The following is a 14,489-nucleotide window of genomic DNA, read 5'->3' on the forward strand; positions in this document are numbered from 1 at the left end:
AAAAAGGGACTTACCCGGTTCTTGTGTGATAATGCAGATATCTTCGCATGGTCAGCAAATGATATGCCCGGGATAGACAGACGGGTAGCAGAGCACAAACTCTGGATACAGAAAGATGCTACCCCGGTCATCCAAAGACGAAGAAATTTCGCAATTGAAAAGCATGAGGCAATCAGGGTAGAAGTAGAAAAATGGGAGAGGTCGGGTTTCATAGAACCAATCGAATGCCCAACCTGGCTTGCCAATGTAGTTATGGTGAAAAAAGCAAATGGGAAATGGAGAATGTGTACCGATTATACCGACTTGAATAAGGCCTGCCCCAAGGATTGCTATCCTCTCCCGAGGATTGATCTTCTGATCGATGCTACTGCAGGTCATGAGGTCCTTAGCTTCATGGACGCATACTCGGGATATAACCAGATCTTAATGAGTCGGGAAGACGAGAAACACACTTCCTTCATGACTGATCGGGAGAGTTATTACTACCGAGTAATGCCATTCGGTTTAAAAAATGCAGGGGCAACTTATCAGAGGGCTGTCAATAGGATCTTTCAAAAACAAATCGGGCGGAACATGGAGGTATATGTGGACGACATGCTGGTAAAAAGTTTGGTTCGGGCAGGACACTTGGCTGACTTGGAGGAGACATTCGACGTTCTTAGGACATACCGAATGCGCCTGAACCCTGAAAAATGCGCCTTCGGGGTTTCCTCGGGAAAGTTTCTTGGGTTCATGGTTTCCCAAAGAGGGATCGAGGCTAATCCAGAAAAGATTCAAGCATTGGTCAACATGACACCACCAGTTACTATAAAAGAAATCCAGTGTTTAACCGGGAGGGTGGCCGCTTTAAATCGGTTCATATCCCGGGCTGGGGAAAAGTGTAATACATTCTTCAAAGCCTTGAAAACCACGTCAAACTCGGGAACAATCGCTTGGACACTGGAGTGTCAACAGGCCTTCGATCATCTTGTAACATACCTCGGGACAACACCAGTTTTGGCCCGACCCCTGTCTGGGGAAGCTCTTACGGTTTATCTGGCAATCTCGCCAACAGCGGTCAGTGCAGTTTTGGTTCGGGGTGATACCGTTCAGAACCCAATCTATTATGTGAGCCATGTGCTTATAGATGCTGAAAAACGGTACCCGGACATTGATAAGCAAGCGTTGGCACTTCTCGTGGCATCACGAAAACTAAGACCCTACTTCCGCCGCACCCGATCATAGTCCCGACTAACTTCCCGTTAAAGAAAATACTTCAAAGGCCAGATGTAGCAGGGAGGATGGTCGGGTGGTCCGTGGAACTTAGCGAGTACCGGATTGAATTCAGGCCAAGGACGGCTATAAAAGCCCAGGTGTTGGCCGATTTTATAGTCGAAAGCACTATACCACAGAGAAATGACCAAATGCCAACAGAAGGAAAATCCGAGTTGTGGATTCTACATGTTGATGGTTCGAGTAATATTTCAGGATCGGGAGCAGGATTGACTCTCTGTAGTCCCGAGAACTTCACCATCAGCTACGCAATAAGATTCAAATTCCCAGCCTCAAACAATGAGGCAGAGTATGAGGCCGTCTTAGCAGGCTTGCGAGTGGCCCGAGCTCTCAGGGTCCGGGAGCTGGAAGTGAGAAGTGATTCTCAATTGGTTGTCAACCAAATCAGGGGGGAGTATGAAGCTAAAGATGAAAGAATGGCTAAATACTTGGTCAAGGTTGGACAGTTTCAAACCTTCTTTGAGCAGGTAACATACCGACAGATACCAAGAAAGGAAAATGAGAATGCAGATGAACTCTCCCGACTTTCAATGGCAAGTTACAAAAACTTGGACTCAGCGGTTTACATTGAAGAATTAAATAGCCCGAGTATCCAAGAACTGGAAACCTTTGAGATCAGCAAAGAATCAGACTGGACCACACCTCTAATTTCGTATATTCGGGATGACATTCTCCCGACTGATCCGAAAGAAGCAAAGAAAGTTCGGAACCAAGCTGCTCGGTTCACCATGATCGGGGATCATCTATATAGAAGGTCCTTCACGAATCCCCTCTTAAGATGTGTAGGGCCATCCCGAGCGAGTTACGCCCTTGCTGAAATCCACGAAGGCATATGTGGTGCACATATGGGTGGGAAGGCATTAGCACAAAAAATATTAAGATCGGGAATATTCTGGCCTACAATACAAAAAGACGCGATTGAATATGTTCGTAAGTGCGAACGATGCCAGAAACACGCTAATGTCCCAAAGTTACCAGCGGTCCCCATGGTATCCATCTCCAACCCGACTCCATTTGCGATGTGGGGAATGGACCTAGTCGGGAAACTACCGAAAGCTCCCAAGAATCGGGAGTACATGGTGGTTGCAATAGACTACTTCACAAAGTGGGTCGAAGCTGAGCCGTTATCTTCCATCACGGAGAAACAAATGGAAAAGTTTTTTCAAGAAAAGATAATATACAGGTTCGGGATACCCCGGATACTAGTAAGAGACAACGGCAAACAATTTGAAGGTGCCGGGTTCAAAGCCTTTTGTATGAGGTACCATATAGAACATCGATTCGCTTCGGTTGCCTACCCACGAGCAATGGGCAGGTTGAGGTCACCAACAGGACACTTCTTGATGGGATCAAAAAGAGGTTGGAGGATAATCGGGCAATGTGGGTCGAGGAACTCCCGAGTGTACTCTGGTCATACAGAACTACGGTACGAACCCCAACTGGCGAAACCCCTTTTTGTTTGGCTTATGGGACTGAGGCCCTAGCTCCCGTAGAAGTATTAGCGGGATCATTGCGTTATGATACGTTTAATGAACAACAAAATGATGAAGGACTCAGGGAGAATTTAGATCTCTTACAAGAAACCCGGACAAAAGCACAACAGAAGAATCTATTGTATCAAAAGAGAGCGGCACAGCACTACAACTCTCGGGTTAACAACCGAAGATATAGATCGGGGGATCTGGTTTTAAGACGAACAGGGGCTTCAGACCCAAGAAATCAAGGAAAGTTAGCTCCAACATGGGAAGGACCTTATCTGGTGGAAAAAGAAACAAGGCCAGGATCATACCGACTGAAGAGAATCGAAGACGGAAGCCCGATTGATCGCTCATGGCATTCCACAAATTTGAAGAAGTTTTACCAATAAAGACATCGGGTCAATACCGTTTGTGACTTCACATTTTCGGATCGAATCTTTCTAAAGAAGACACAATAAATTCGGGTTGATTCCCGTCTGATTAATTACTCCTTTATAAAGGAACTTGCATCTTTTCTCAAAGATACCATTCACTCGGGATGATTCCCGTCTGATTAATTACTCCTTTCTAAAGGAACTTGCATCTTTTCTCAAAGATACCATTCACTCGGGGTGATTCCCGTCTGATTAATTACTCCTTTCTAAAGGAACTTGCATCTTTTCTTAAAGATACCATTCACTCGGGATGATTCCCGTCTGATTAATTACTCCTTTCTAAAGGAACTTGCATCTTTTCTCAAAGATACCATCCACTCGGGGTGATTCCCGTCTGATTAATTATTCCTTAAGGAACTTGCATCTTTTCTTAAAGATACCATTTACTCGGGATGATTCCCGTTTGATTAATTACTTCCTTCTTAAATGGGAATTGCATTTTTTCTTAAAAATACCGTATACTCAGGTTTATGCAAAAACGAAGAAAAATTTGATTCAGTCATAAAAGGATTACAATATTCAGCATTAAGACTTAATCAATTTTAACTGAAGGACTCCCGGGAAGGTCCTTCGCAACAGCTGGTTCGGTCACGCCCTCGAGGGACTCCAGCAGGCCTACAGTGTTGGCAGGCGAACCTTGGATCTCCTCCTCGCCCCGTTCAGGCTCCTCCGGCAACTCACTATCTCCTTCCCGAACTGTTGTTGCTTCGTCCTCATCTTCCTCCCTTACTTCATCTTCAGGAGGGGTTTGGGGAAGAGGATCAATGTAGTCCACAGCATCAGGAAAGGGGAAATCCTCAATCTCGGGAAGGCCTTCGGGACGAGGGCGTTTGAGTTCATCATAAATCTGGGGGTCCAGTAGTTTCTCCAGCTCTCGGGGGCGAGGAAGGTCAGTTTGCTGCAGAGCCTTCTTAAAGGCAACCCGCATACCTCTCTTAAAGGAGGGAGTAGCCACCGCCAGGAGGAGACTCTTGAACTCTGGAGTCGAGAAGTATTCCTCCAGCACACTTCGCCTTGAAGCTCCTGTACCCGAGGACTCCAGCTCTTTCAATCTGTCTCTCAGCTGGGCATTCTCATTCTTCTCCACCAATAGAAGGGCTTCAGATGCCTTCAGATCCTCGGACACCTTCCCGACTTTCTCTTCCAAGTCACTGACCTTCCCTTTGTATTTGCTCTTGCTTTTGGAAAGGACATCCCTTTCCTTCTTCAGTTTCGCCGCCTTCTCTTCGGCGTCCTTCATTTTCTTCTCCGCATCTTCCTTGGCAGTAATAGCAGTGCGGGCCCGAACGTTCGACTCCCCATGGAGCTGTTCGGCCGCGCTAATCGCTTGCGCTTAGTCCCCGGGCTCTGCGAAGAGACTCAGAAAAAATGTGCACAGCACCAGCAACATATCTGAAGAAAGAATTTACCCGGGTAAGAAGATTCATAATAGTGATTCGGGAGAAAAAAGAGGAAAGACAGGTACCTGAATCCCTCATTAAAAAATTCCCTGTTCGGGAGGTTGCACAGATATGTTGCATCAGCATCGTTAGTGGCATCATTCAGCCACTGTTCAGCATACTCCGAGTCGCTGAAAACGGAGTTGAAACCAAGGTCACCACCCGAGGAAGAAGGGGCAACCTCCCGAGCCGGTTCGTCAATACGAACCCTTTTTGAAGGACGAGGGACACCGTCTCCCTTACGCTTTTCGGCTCCCCGAGGAAGGAGCCTTTTTCCTTAAACTCTTGTCCGGGGATGCCCCGGGAGGAAGGGCTATCGCCTTGGCGGCGGCGGGAGTTTGAGCCGGGACTTTTTGAGTACTCCCGAAGGAGTCTTGCTTGCGGACACGGGCTTCCGTCGCTTGGCCTCGTCCATATTCCCCGAGCGCCATGGCCGAGAAGATCATCTTCGGAGATGTTTTGACTCCATTTGAAAGACGAAGAGTACGTATCGGGTCAGCACAACATAGACAACACATAAATAACAAAAAGAGACTTACTCGGGGAGAAACCCCATAGCTGAAGAAGCCGACTCGTACTCCATGGAATACCCATGGCTGCGAGTTCGTCATCGTCAACCGAGTTTATTATATCTACATAGTCCTCCTCCTCGGGATGAAGGGCGACGGGGAATATTCGGACGGTCGATCTTCCCCTTGGAGACTTCTTGGAATTGGGTACGGAAGGGCTCGGGAGAAGGTGGTTTAAAAAAGAGATAAAACTCCCGCCATTTCTTGGTAGTGGACGGGAGGGAATCCTTCAGAATGAAGTTCCCTTGAGAAGGGGAAATTCTTTTGGACAAGAAAAACCAGCCACGTTGGCTGTGAGGATGAAGGGAATAGTAATGGTGGAATAAGCCAAAAGTCGGGAAGACCCCGATCGACTTACAGAAACCGACGAATCCGATCATAATCCTCCAACTGTTCGGGCTCAAATTGGAAGGAGTGAGCTTATAATGCTCAAGCACATCTATGAAAAGATCATGCAACGGGAGACGTAACCCCCCGATAAAAGCATCATAATATAAGGGATAAAATCCCTCGGGAGGACTATTTACTCTCTGGCTGTCAGTCGGGATAATAACCTCATACCCCTCAGGAATACCAAAACTACCCAAGAACCTATCCAGATCCTCGGGAAACAAGGAGCAAAGATAGAATTCAGGTCCCGAGGAGTTCTGGACAAAATTAATGTGCCAGGGAGTTAAGGGTTCGGCTTGAAGCATTTCTAAGGCCGCGGAGTCGAGTTTTTTAACGTCAGGTTTACGAGGGATGGCCCCCCGGAAACCGCTAGGACGTTGAAAGGGCGGTCGAGGGGGAGCTTTTGATCTGGATGGTCGGGAGGTAGATGGGACATCAGTCCGAAGAAAGGCTTGGGAGGATACAGCAGGGGGATCTCGGGAAGTGGCCGTAGACTCGGGTCTTAGGGCACTCGAGGCGGAAGGAGTGGCGGGAATCGGAAACGGGAACGGGGTTCGAATCGAAGCTTTGATCAGGACCCTCCCGAGATTCTACACTTGGAATGGTCTCAACCTCGGCCTCTTCCTCGGCTTCTACCCCGGTCTCTATTTCCCCTTCCATTTCATCGGGTGCGAGGGATGGAGCCGAGGCTTGCATCGCCTGCCTCTCTTTGTCCTTACGGAACATCTCTTGAATCTCATCATAGAGTCGGGGATCGTCGTCCTGGGTTGAGCAGCTATTAGATTTGGATTTCTCCTCATCAGAAGATTGCTCATGGAGTTCTTTCAGGCGATCCCCGGTCAAGTTGTATTTTTTCGTTTGATCACTATCACCCTCGCTGGTATAACCCTCAGCCCGACGACGTCTATCACGATAGATGGGGACGGGAACCTTGTTTTGAAACCTAAACCCTCTCAAGCTTACTTTTGGCTTCTTCGGGGCCTTATATCTTCTCGGGGCCATAAGGAAAAAGAAACTTACTGATTAAAAAGCGGGGAAGGCTTGAGAAGGCTTCGAGTCGATCGGGAGCGTTGCTTAGTCGAGAGCGAGGAAAACAGTGAGAAGAAAAGGAAGGTAAAGGCCCCTATTTATACTACCGGAAGAGGCGTTACACTCCAGGATCAGACGGTTACGACTCTTGACGATCAACGGTTGCAAAGCAAAAACGGTTCGCCTCCCCCGAAGCTCTCATTATGAGGCCTACGCCTAGCCGCCTGACGTGTCAATCTCAGGTTGGGCGAAGTCCTGAGGACAGCCGTTACAAAAAACGGCTGGTCACTTTAGTGCGCAGGCATTTAATGCGCCCACTAAGGGATATCCCTGGAAATGTCCCGAGGAAGGGAACTCGTGGAACCTCCCGAGAGATGACTCGTTCCAACCACTTAACTATCCCGAACATCGCAAGCAACGATCGGGATAGGGGGCTTATGATACGGAAAGATATGCACCAGGCGGGTGTAACCCGAGTGAATGGGTACCATCATATTAAACGGGTTACACCCGACCTTATCATGATGCAACGTAGTCGGGTCCCAGCTGAATGGGGCTCCACATTGCTGTTAGTCGGGAAGGATGCCGATCTTCTATAACCGAAGGCGTAACATACGCCACAGATATAGCAATCATCCTTGTTATAGAAGGTCAACTCAGCAGCTGATTGAATGGGACCAACGACAAGGGAGCATGATCCGAGGAGAAACATCAGCCCTTGTCTGGCTAACTTACCAAATACATAAAAGGTAACACCCACACTATAAATGCATAGATCTACCCCTCCGGTAAGCAACGAATACACTTTGAGCATAATCTTGTGTAGCTTTTGCACGAGACCTCATTCAGTTCATCATCTAACTTTGCCATCGGAGGCGGCTGCCCGGCACACAAGCCGGCCCGCATCTAACCTTTCTTGCAGGACTCATCGTCCCGGATACGGGGGGGGGGGGGGGGGGGGGGCGAAGCAACAGCGGGCCGTGTTTGTGTGTTTTCTCTTTTTTTTTTTTTTTTTTTTTTGTGTGTTGTGTTTTTTTTGGTTGGGGGGTGGGGGTGGTTTTAAAAAAAAAAAAAAAAAAAAATTTTTTCGCCCCCGGGGGGGGGGGGGGTTTTTTTTTTAAAAGGCATTGCCAGAATGATTTTTTCTCTAAATTCATGTGAGTTGTCATGTGAGTTGTTGGATTTAGGAACGTTGCTTGTCCCCCCTAAATTGAATCCGGTACTTTCACAAGAAAAAGAGCTTTTGATCGATTGCTCGTATCGTTTGTCTGTGATGAGATCTTCGTGAACAAGTAAGATAGTCTCTTGCCAGTTATTATTAACTTCTTTCGAACACGAACCAAAATCCCAAAAGAGGCACGTGCTTGAGGTTTCAGAGGGACCAAATGCTTAATTCTTAGAAGGTAATCTTTGAGGCGGAAGAAGGGTTTTTTCACTAATTTTTAGCTGTCTAAACATTTGATGGGTTTATGTTGTTTTACATATAAAAACGCGAGAAATTTGTGTGTCAAATCAAAGATGGCTGATGGGGTTGATCCTTCTTCCCAATCTCTGCAAATTTGAGTTTCAAGATTACTGCTAATGCTTTTTTTTCTTGAGAGAAATAGCCATTAGCCAGATTGGTAAGATTTGCAAGACTTTAACCATTTTTATCGACCCAAAGTGCAACCAGATTCCTTTGCTTGGAGAGTTGGTGTGTTCGTCTCAACTGAGAGAACACAGATGAGAATCGTGTTCTACGGTTCTACCACCTTTTTCGATTTTCAGTTAGGAACTAAAAGGATTTCTTTTTCGCTTTTTGGTAGGGCTAATTTAAGTAAAGAATCATCATTTCTTGGCAATCCTTCCCTCCTTCCCTTCCCTTTATTGTTACTTGTCATCTTCAACTTTTCTCCCTTTACATAATGCTATGGACGATTTATAATAGACCCATTGTACATATCGCCAACACATGCATGTGGCTGGGGCGACATGAAAGTCCCCAGCAACACGATATATACACGTTATTGGCGATATATCGCTAATGGTCAAAAAAGTTGACCATTAGTTGAGCGGTTAAAAGTTCAAACTCCCATGGAAGATCTTGGATTCACACCCATCTGGTGGCACTATATTAGTAATATTTCCCTTTAAGAATCTAAACTTTAGATTGCAAAGATTTTTAAAAAATCAAACATACAAGAAAATCGAGGGGTGTTGATGCATTCACACTCTCTCGACCCCTTAATAGATGCTATTGTTTACCTCAGTGTAAGGAGTTATTGATAATAGTATTAAATATTCGGATTTCAGCTTTATCATCCCTATAGTAAAGATTGAGAAAATCAACAGGGGTTGGTCCAAATGGTAAGCAATTTGGTCCGCTTAAATCGAAACCTTGTGGATGCAAAAAATCCTCGCTGGAAGACTCACCCATCACAGCCAAGTGTGCGACCCGGGTCGAGCACCGGATTAGTCAGGGCAAAGCCTTGGAAACTGAAATTGGCAATCAACCAAAAAAAAACTGAGAAAAGAAAAAACAAAAGAGCATAATGCGAACGATTTATTACTGAGTGAATGATTCTTTCGACGTCGAAACCTCCCTAGCACAGTAAAAACTATTTGGTTCTAATTCTAATGCAACGAAGAAGGCCTTTCATGAGCTCCGTTTATCTCTGCCTGCTGATTCTTCCCCATCCCCTTTGCTTTACTGCAATCAATTTTCTTCCACTCCTGAGCAACTTGAGAGAGCCAATTCTGAGAAGACCCACCTTCTGTCACTGCTCTCAACCCACTCTCTTTCACTTCCTTCATTCTTCTCCTTATTGCTTCCCCTTCCTTTCCCATTACGAACCTCACCAGCATCGCAATCTCTTCCCTTCCCACCACCTTCTTCGTCGGCAACTCCTTTGTTCTTAAACCCACTCCTACATCCTCCGCCAACATTGCCGCATTCATCTTCTGCTCCGCATACAACGGCCAGGCGATGATCGGCACTCCGTTCACTATGCTTTCCAACGTCGAGTTCCATCCACAATGCGATACAAAACCTCCAACAGACGGATGACTCAATACCTCCACCTGTGGGGCCCACATGGGAACAACCAATCCCATATCTCGGGTTCGGGTCAAGAACCCATCCGGCAAGTACCTTTCCATCCCACCACTGCCTCCGTCTTGGTCTCCACCTCCCCTCCTTCCGGCGTTGAAGAAAGCCCCGTCCTTTCCAGCCGGCGGACGCACCACCCAAAGGAATCGTTTCCCACTCATCTCTAATCCTGTAGCCAACTCAGTGAGTTGCTCCTCCGACAGTGTTCCACCGCTCCCAAACGATACGTAAATCACCGATTCCACGGATTGTTTATCCAGCCAATGTAGACAATCTGCACGTGATGATTGGTCACAAGGTAGACCGGATAATCTGACTAATGGTCCAACCGGGTAAACCGGCAAGGGCATTTTACGGCGGAAGATTGGCTCCTGTCGAAGGGCTTTGAGAGTTGTTGGTTCTAAATCTTCCCAGGTGTTTACCAATAACCCATCAGCGAGGGGTAGGGTGGAGCCCATCCATAGACAATAGTTGTACTGGTCTTTCTTCCGGTCCATCATGGAGTCACTCAGATCCTCTACTCGAATCGGATTGCAACCGGGTATCTGAACCGGCTCCTGCATGTCTACAAACTCGCCCTTTACCTCCTCATGCAGCGTCGGCAGGTACACCATCAACGCCAAGAACGCTGCCGTCATAGGGATATAAACGTATTTAGGAATGCCAAGCTCGTCTGCAACGGAGAAAGCGTAGGTGCCGAACATTTCAACAACAAGAACACAGGGTTGCGGTGACATGGCAGCAATGGCAGCTCGTAAGGCAGGAATTGATTCTCTAACGGTGATGTGGATACGGGGGAAAACAGCTGTTTGGGGAGTGACAAAGGCGGAGATATCCGGCGGCGAGAGATGGACGATGTGAACACCAGCAGAAGGGAGTTGTAAGGAGTTAATCTTGGATTGGATAGCTTTAGAGGATTCGTCTGAGGTTGATGCAACGAAGATGGTGGCATGGAAGCCGTGCAGAGAGACCAAGTGCTTCGATAGGACTACCAGAGGGATGAGATGACCCATGCCGGGGCTTGCGAACAGCGCTACCTTTGGGCCTTGCAAGTCCATGGCTGCTTCAGCTTGCTTGGTTGATGGCTTGATGCTATCTAATGTTATTCTTGGAGGAAGCGTAAAAAAACTTTGGGTTGGTTTTCATTTTATAAACAGAAAGGAAGAAGACTTCCTACCAAGATTTTAAATTCTATCTTATTGGTCGTTACACTATCAATTAATCTATCCAAGTATAGTTATTATATACTCCTCTCTTAATTAATCTATCCAAGTATAGTTATATGTTCCAAGTATAGTCATATATTCCTTCCAGTGTGTCTGTAGTTTTTTGGTGAAAATTTGTACCTGTTGGATTGAGAGGTTTCTTCCTTGAGAGTGTGACAGACATCTTTTCTAAAACTAACAGATATTGGGAAAAAGGAAATTCTCCCAAACAAGGAGGGAGAAGGAATTAGTTCAATGAGAAAAAACAGTTATATTACACTAAAGATTTTTATTTTTGTATATTCCAGATTCCTTAAGCAATCATATGGTTCGTAATCGATTACCAACAAAGAGATTTGGGTGTTATATTTTTAGCGCCCAAAGAAAAAGGGAAAACAAATACTATTCCTTAGTATTTATAAATTTCATTAGAAAAATTAACGAAGAAAAAAATGCAAAAAGAGTAAATATAAGAAATTATATAAAAAAAAAATTGTACCATGGCGCTTTGTATATATAAGGAATGGAAATATTACATATGTCTGTCATCAAGAGCTGAATCCACGACATATTCGTTAAGAGGTGTTTGGTCTATAGATTTAGGTTGTCTCGGTACTTATTGATGATACGTGAACAACATCAATTTCCCATTTTGTTTACAATAGAAACACTAAGTACCTTCTAATTCTTAATTTTTTAGAAATCTCAATATGATAATTTTATTTGTCATCATATTCGTCACCAAAGTCAAAATTGACCATAAAAAGGTTAAGAGCTCTTTCTGAAAGAATTATTATAAGAAAACTGAGTTGGCATTGGATACATGGATTTTAAAGTTTGCCAATATTGTACCAGTTGTATAGCATGGAGATGTGAAGTGACAACCATGCTTGGAGAAGGCTACCATCTGTTTTGGATTGGCGTTTGGCAAGGCCATGGCTGGTCTCTCTCTTCCTTGGCCGCTAGTTGCTGCAACAAAACACTAGCTGGCTGGGTTCCGTATAAGTAAAAGAAGAAAGCATTCTAAACATATCAGTTCAAGTATGTTATTCAGTCCTTTAAATTTGTTCAAGAGATTTTTTTAGATATAACTCACTTAAGTTGGGGTGAAACTTTTGTTGTCTCCTTTCAAGTGGGATACATTACATGAAACTAACTGAGACTGTTAGTTGTGTGTTACATATAATATTAGATTGAGTTACATATAATATAACCCATTTAAGGGAGGCAATAAGAATTTTACCCCAACTAAAGTAAGCTAGATGTAAAAGAAAAAAAATAAATAAATAAATAAACTCTTTTTTCAATAGTTCCATCAGGTTACAAATGATCAGGAACTCACTGCATGATAACCACACAGGAAACAATCTCACCTTGAAAACTTTGAAACTCCATTGTTTATAATTCTCCGAAAGGGATGAGATGATGATAGTAAGTTACAGCATGCTATCCATAAGATTCGAACACAAAAGTTTTCATGCAAAAGACTTAGATTTCTATGATAGCACGTCATCTATGTGAGGATTTCTATCTCGATGCTTCATGTATTTTCATATTTGTGAAAGATTCATCAAATTCGATTAGGATGGATGAGATGTGTGATCGTATAAGAAGTTAATGATTAAGATGGAGATGATCTTCATCAATCTTCGACCAAAAGGTAAAATGAGATGGAAATTTCCAACGCCACACTCTAAGTTACCCGTTAATATTAATGCCATCTCCTTAGGTACCCAATTTATCAGTCAAATCCCTTATTATTAATAGCATTAATCTTAGTTTTTATTCTATTTTCAATGTTATCAGCATATCCTAAGTTTAAAAATACTATCCATGAACTATATTTTTCAAACTTTGTGAGAATTTATGATAGGGAGAGGAAATAGTTGAAAAATGTTAGAAGGAGATGGAGAATGAATTTAACATATGGTTTCTAGTTCAAGGCTATTCTTGTCTTTTTGAAGTACTTAACATCAGCACTTAACTATGAGTTCTAAATGACGGGAGTGTTTTCTTAATAGGTTATCGTAAGCTAATAAAGAAGTAAGTAGAGTGAATTCAAGTATACTAATAATGGCTTTTAGCTTCGGGTTTGCGTCTCAAAGAGAGAAGTACAGAGATGAGAGTCGTGTTCTACCGCATGTTTCACCAAAATACCCAGTTAGTGAATGAGTTGTTTTCAACTTTTCTCCTTTTTCAAACTTTCCAAATTTAAACCAGCATTCACTGAGGATATTCATCAACACCACATTTGTTGGAGAACAACTCTTCTGGTTTCAATTTGTACAAAATCGATTGATAATTCGATGCTTTTGTGCTGTGAAGTATTGATAAGAGTATCAGATTCACTATTTCAACTTTGCCAACCTTATAGAAAAGATCGAGGGAACAAAAGGGGCCGGGTAAGACAAAGGATTTGTTGAGTATGACTCATGCTTCTCATTGTATTGCCAACAAACACGGGCCTTGGCGGGGATGTGGGGGCAACGCCCCCATAGCCTGTAAAGAGTCCATATTTATGTGCTACTCAGAGTTTCTTTATAGTTTGGGCTTGAGCCCATGAATAGCTGTGGCTTAAGGTTTCTAATTGCTTATATATATATTCTTGTACCAGAACATTGAATATAATGAAAAACCTAATGCTGGACATAGCTTCGCATTGAAGTGAATCAAGGTAAAACCGTGTCTCCTTTTCTTTCTTATTCGATTGTGTGTATGATTGATCACTCTAATCCTAACAGGATTGATTACTGAGTGAATGATTCTTTCAACATTGAAATCTCTCCAGCACAGTAAAAAAAATACTTAGCGTGGTTCTGATTTTAACTGCCTTGACAAAGGTCTTTCATGAGCTCCTTCATCTCTACCTCCTGATTCCTCCTTATCCCCTTTGCTTTACAGCAATATATATCAATCTTCTTCCACTCCTGCGCAACTTGAGAGAGCCATGCATTTCTGAGAAGACCCACCTTCTGCCACCGCTCTCACCCACTCTCTCCTTCACTTCATTCTTCTCCTTATTGCTTCCCCTTAATCCTTCCCCATTACAAACCTCACCAGCTTCGCTATCTCTTCCCTTCCCACCACCTTCTTCGATGGAAACTCCTTCATTCTTAAACCCACCCCAATATTCTCCACATTCATCTACCTGTGGAGCCCACATAGTCACAGATTCACAGTCAAATCGCACATTTTAGGTTTAGGTTAAGAACCCGTCCGATGGTTCCCTCCTTCCAGCTTTGAAGAAAGCCCCAGACACACCACCGAAAGGAATCATTGCCCATTCGTCTCCAATCCCATACCCAACTCAGTGAGTTGCTCTTTTGATAGCATTCCACCACTCTCGGACGATACGTAAATCACTGATCCCATAGGTTGTTTATCCAACCAATATTCTAGACAACATGCATGTGATGATTGGTCACCAGGCAGACCAGCAGATAAATCTAACCAATGGTCCAACCACATAAATCGGACAAACAACATGGACCCATTTTACCGACAAGAGTCATACTGGTCTTTCTTCCGGTCCATCAAACTAGATTGAAAACAGTGCTACATCTGGGCTTTGTGAGCCCATGGCTG

At 44.2% G+C, this 14,489-nt stretch overlaps 2 protein-coding genes across 2 annotated transcripts; one reads left to right on the forward strand and one right to left on the reverse strand.

Annotated features, from left to right (window-relative positions):
• The first annotated feature begins 1,280 nt into the window (after positions 1-1,280).
• On the forward strand, positions 1,281-2,756 carry LOC149014773 (uncharacterized). Its single transcript, XM_089155327.1, has one exon. The coding sequence runs from the start codon at positions 1,281-1,283 to the stop codon at positions 2,754-2,756; it is 1,476 nt and encodes a 491-aa protein (XP_089011453.1).
• Positions 2,757-9,224: 6,468 nt separating this feature from the next.
• Positions 9,225-10,757, reverse strand: LOC149014774 (anthocyanidin 3-O-glucosyltransferase 5-like). Its single transcript, XM_089155329.1, has one exon. It carries the CDS (start codon positions 10,755-10,757, stop codon positions 9,225-9,227), a length of 1,533 nt encoding a protein of 510 aa, XP_089011455.1.
• Positions 10,758-14,489: the final 3,732 nt, after the last annotated feature.

Source organism: Hakea prostrata, chromosome 5 (genome assembly GCF_041222555.1).
Source record: "Hakea prostrata isolate BN-2017 chromosome 5, UWA_Hpros_2, whole genome shotgun sequence".
NCBI classification, from domain to species: domain Eukaryota; kingdom Viridiplantae; phylum Streptophyta; class Magnoliopsida; order Proteales; family Proteaceae; genus Hakea; species Hakea prostrata.

Bases quoted from the DNA above. Each gene is read 5' to 3' on its own strand.
- LOC149014773 (XM_089155327.1), top strand. From the start codon at position 1,281: ATGGTCGGGTGGTCCGTGGAACTTAGCGAGTACCGGATTGAATTCAGG.
- LOC149014774 (XM_089155329.1), bottom strand. From the start codon at position 10,757: ATGGACTTGCAAGGCCCAAAGGTAGCGCTGTTCGCAAGCCCCGGCATG.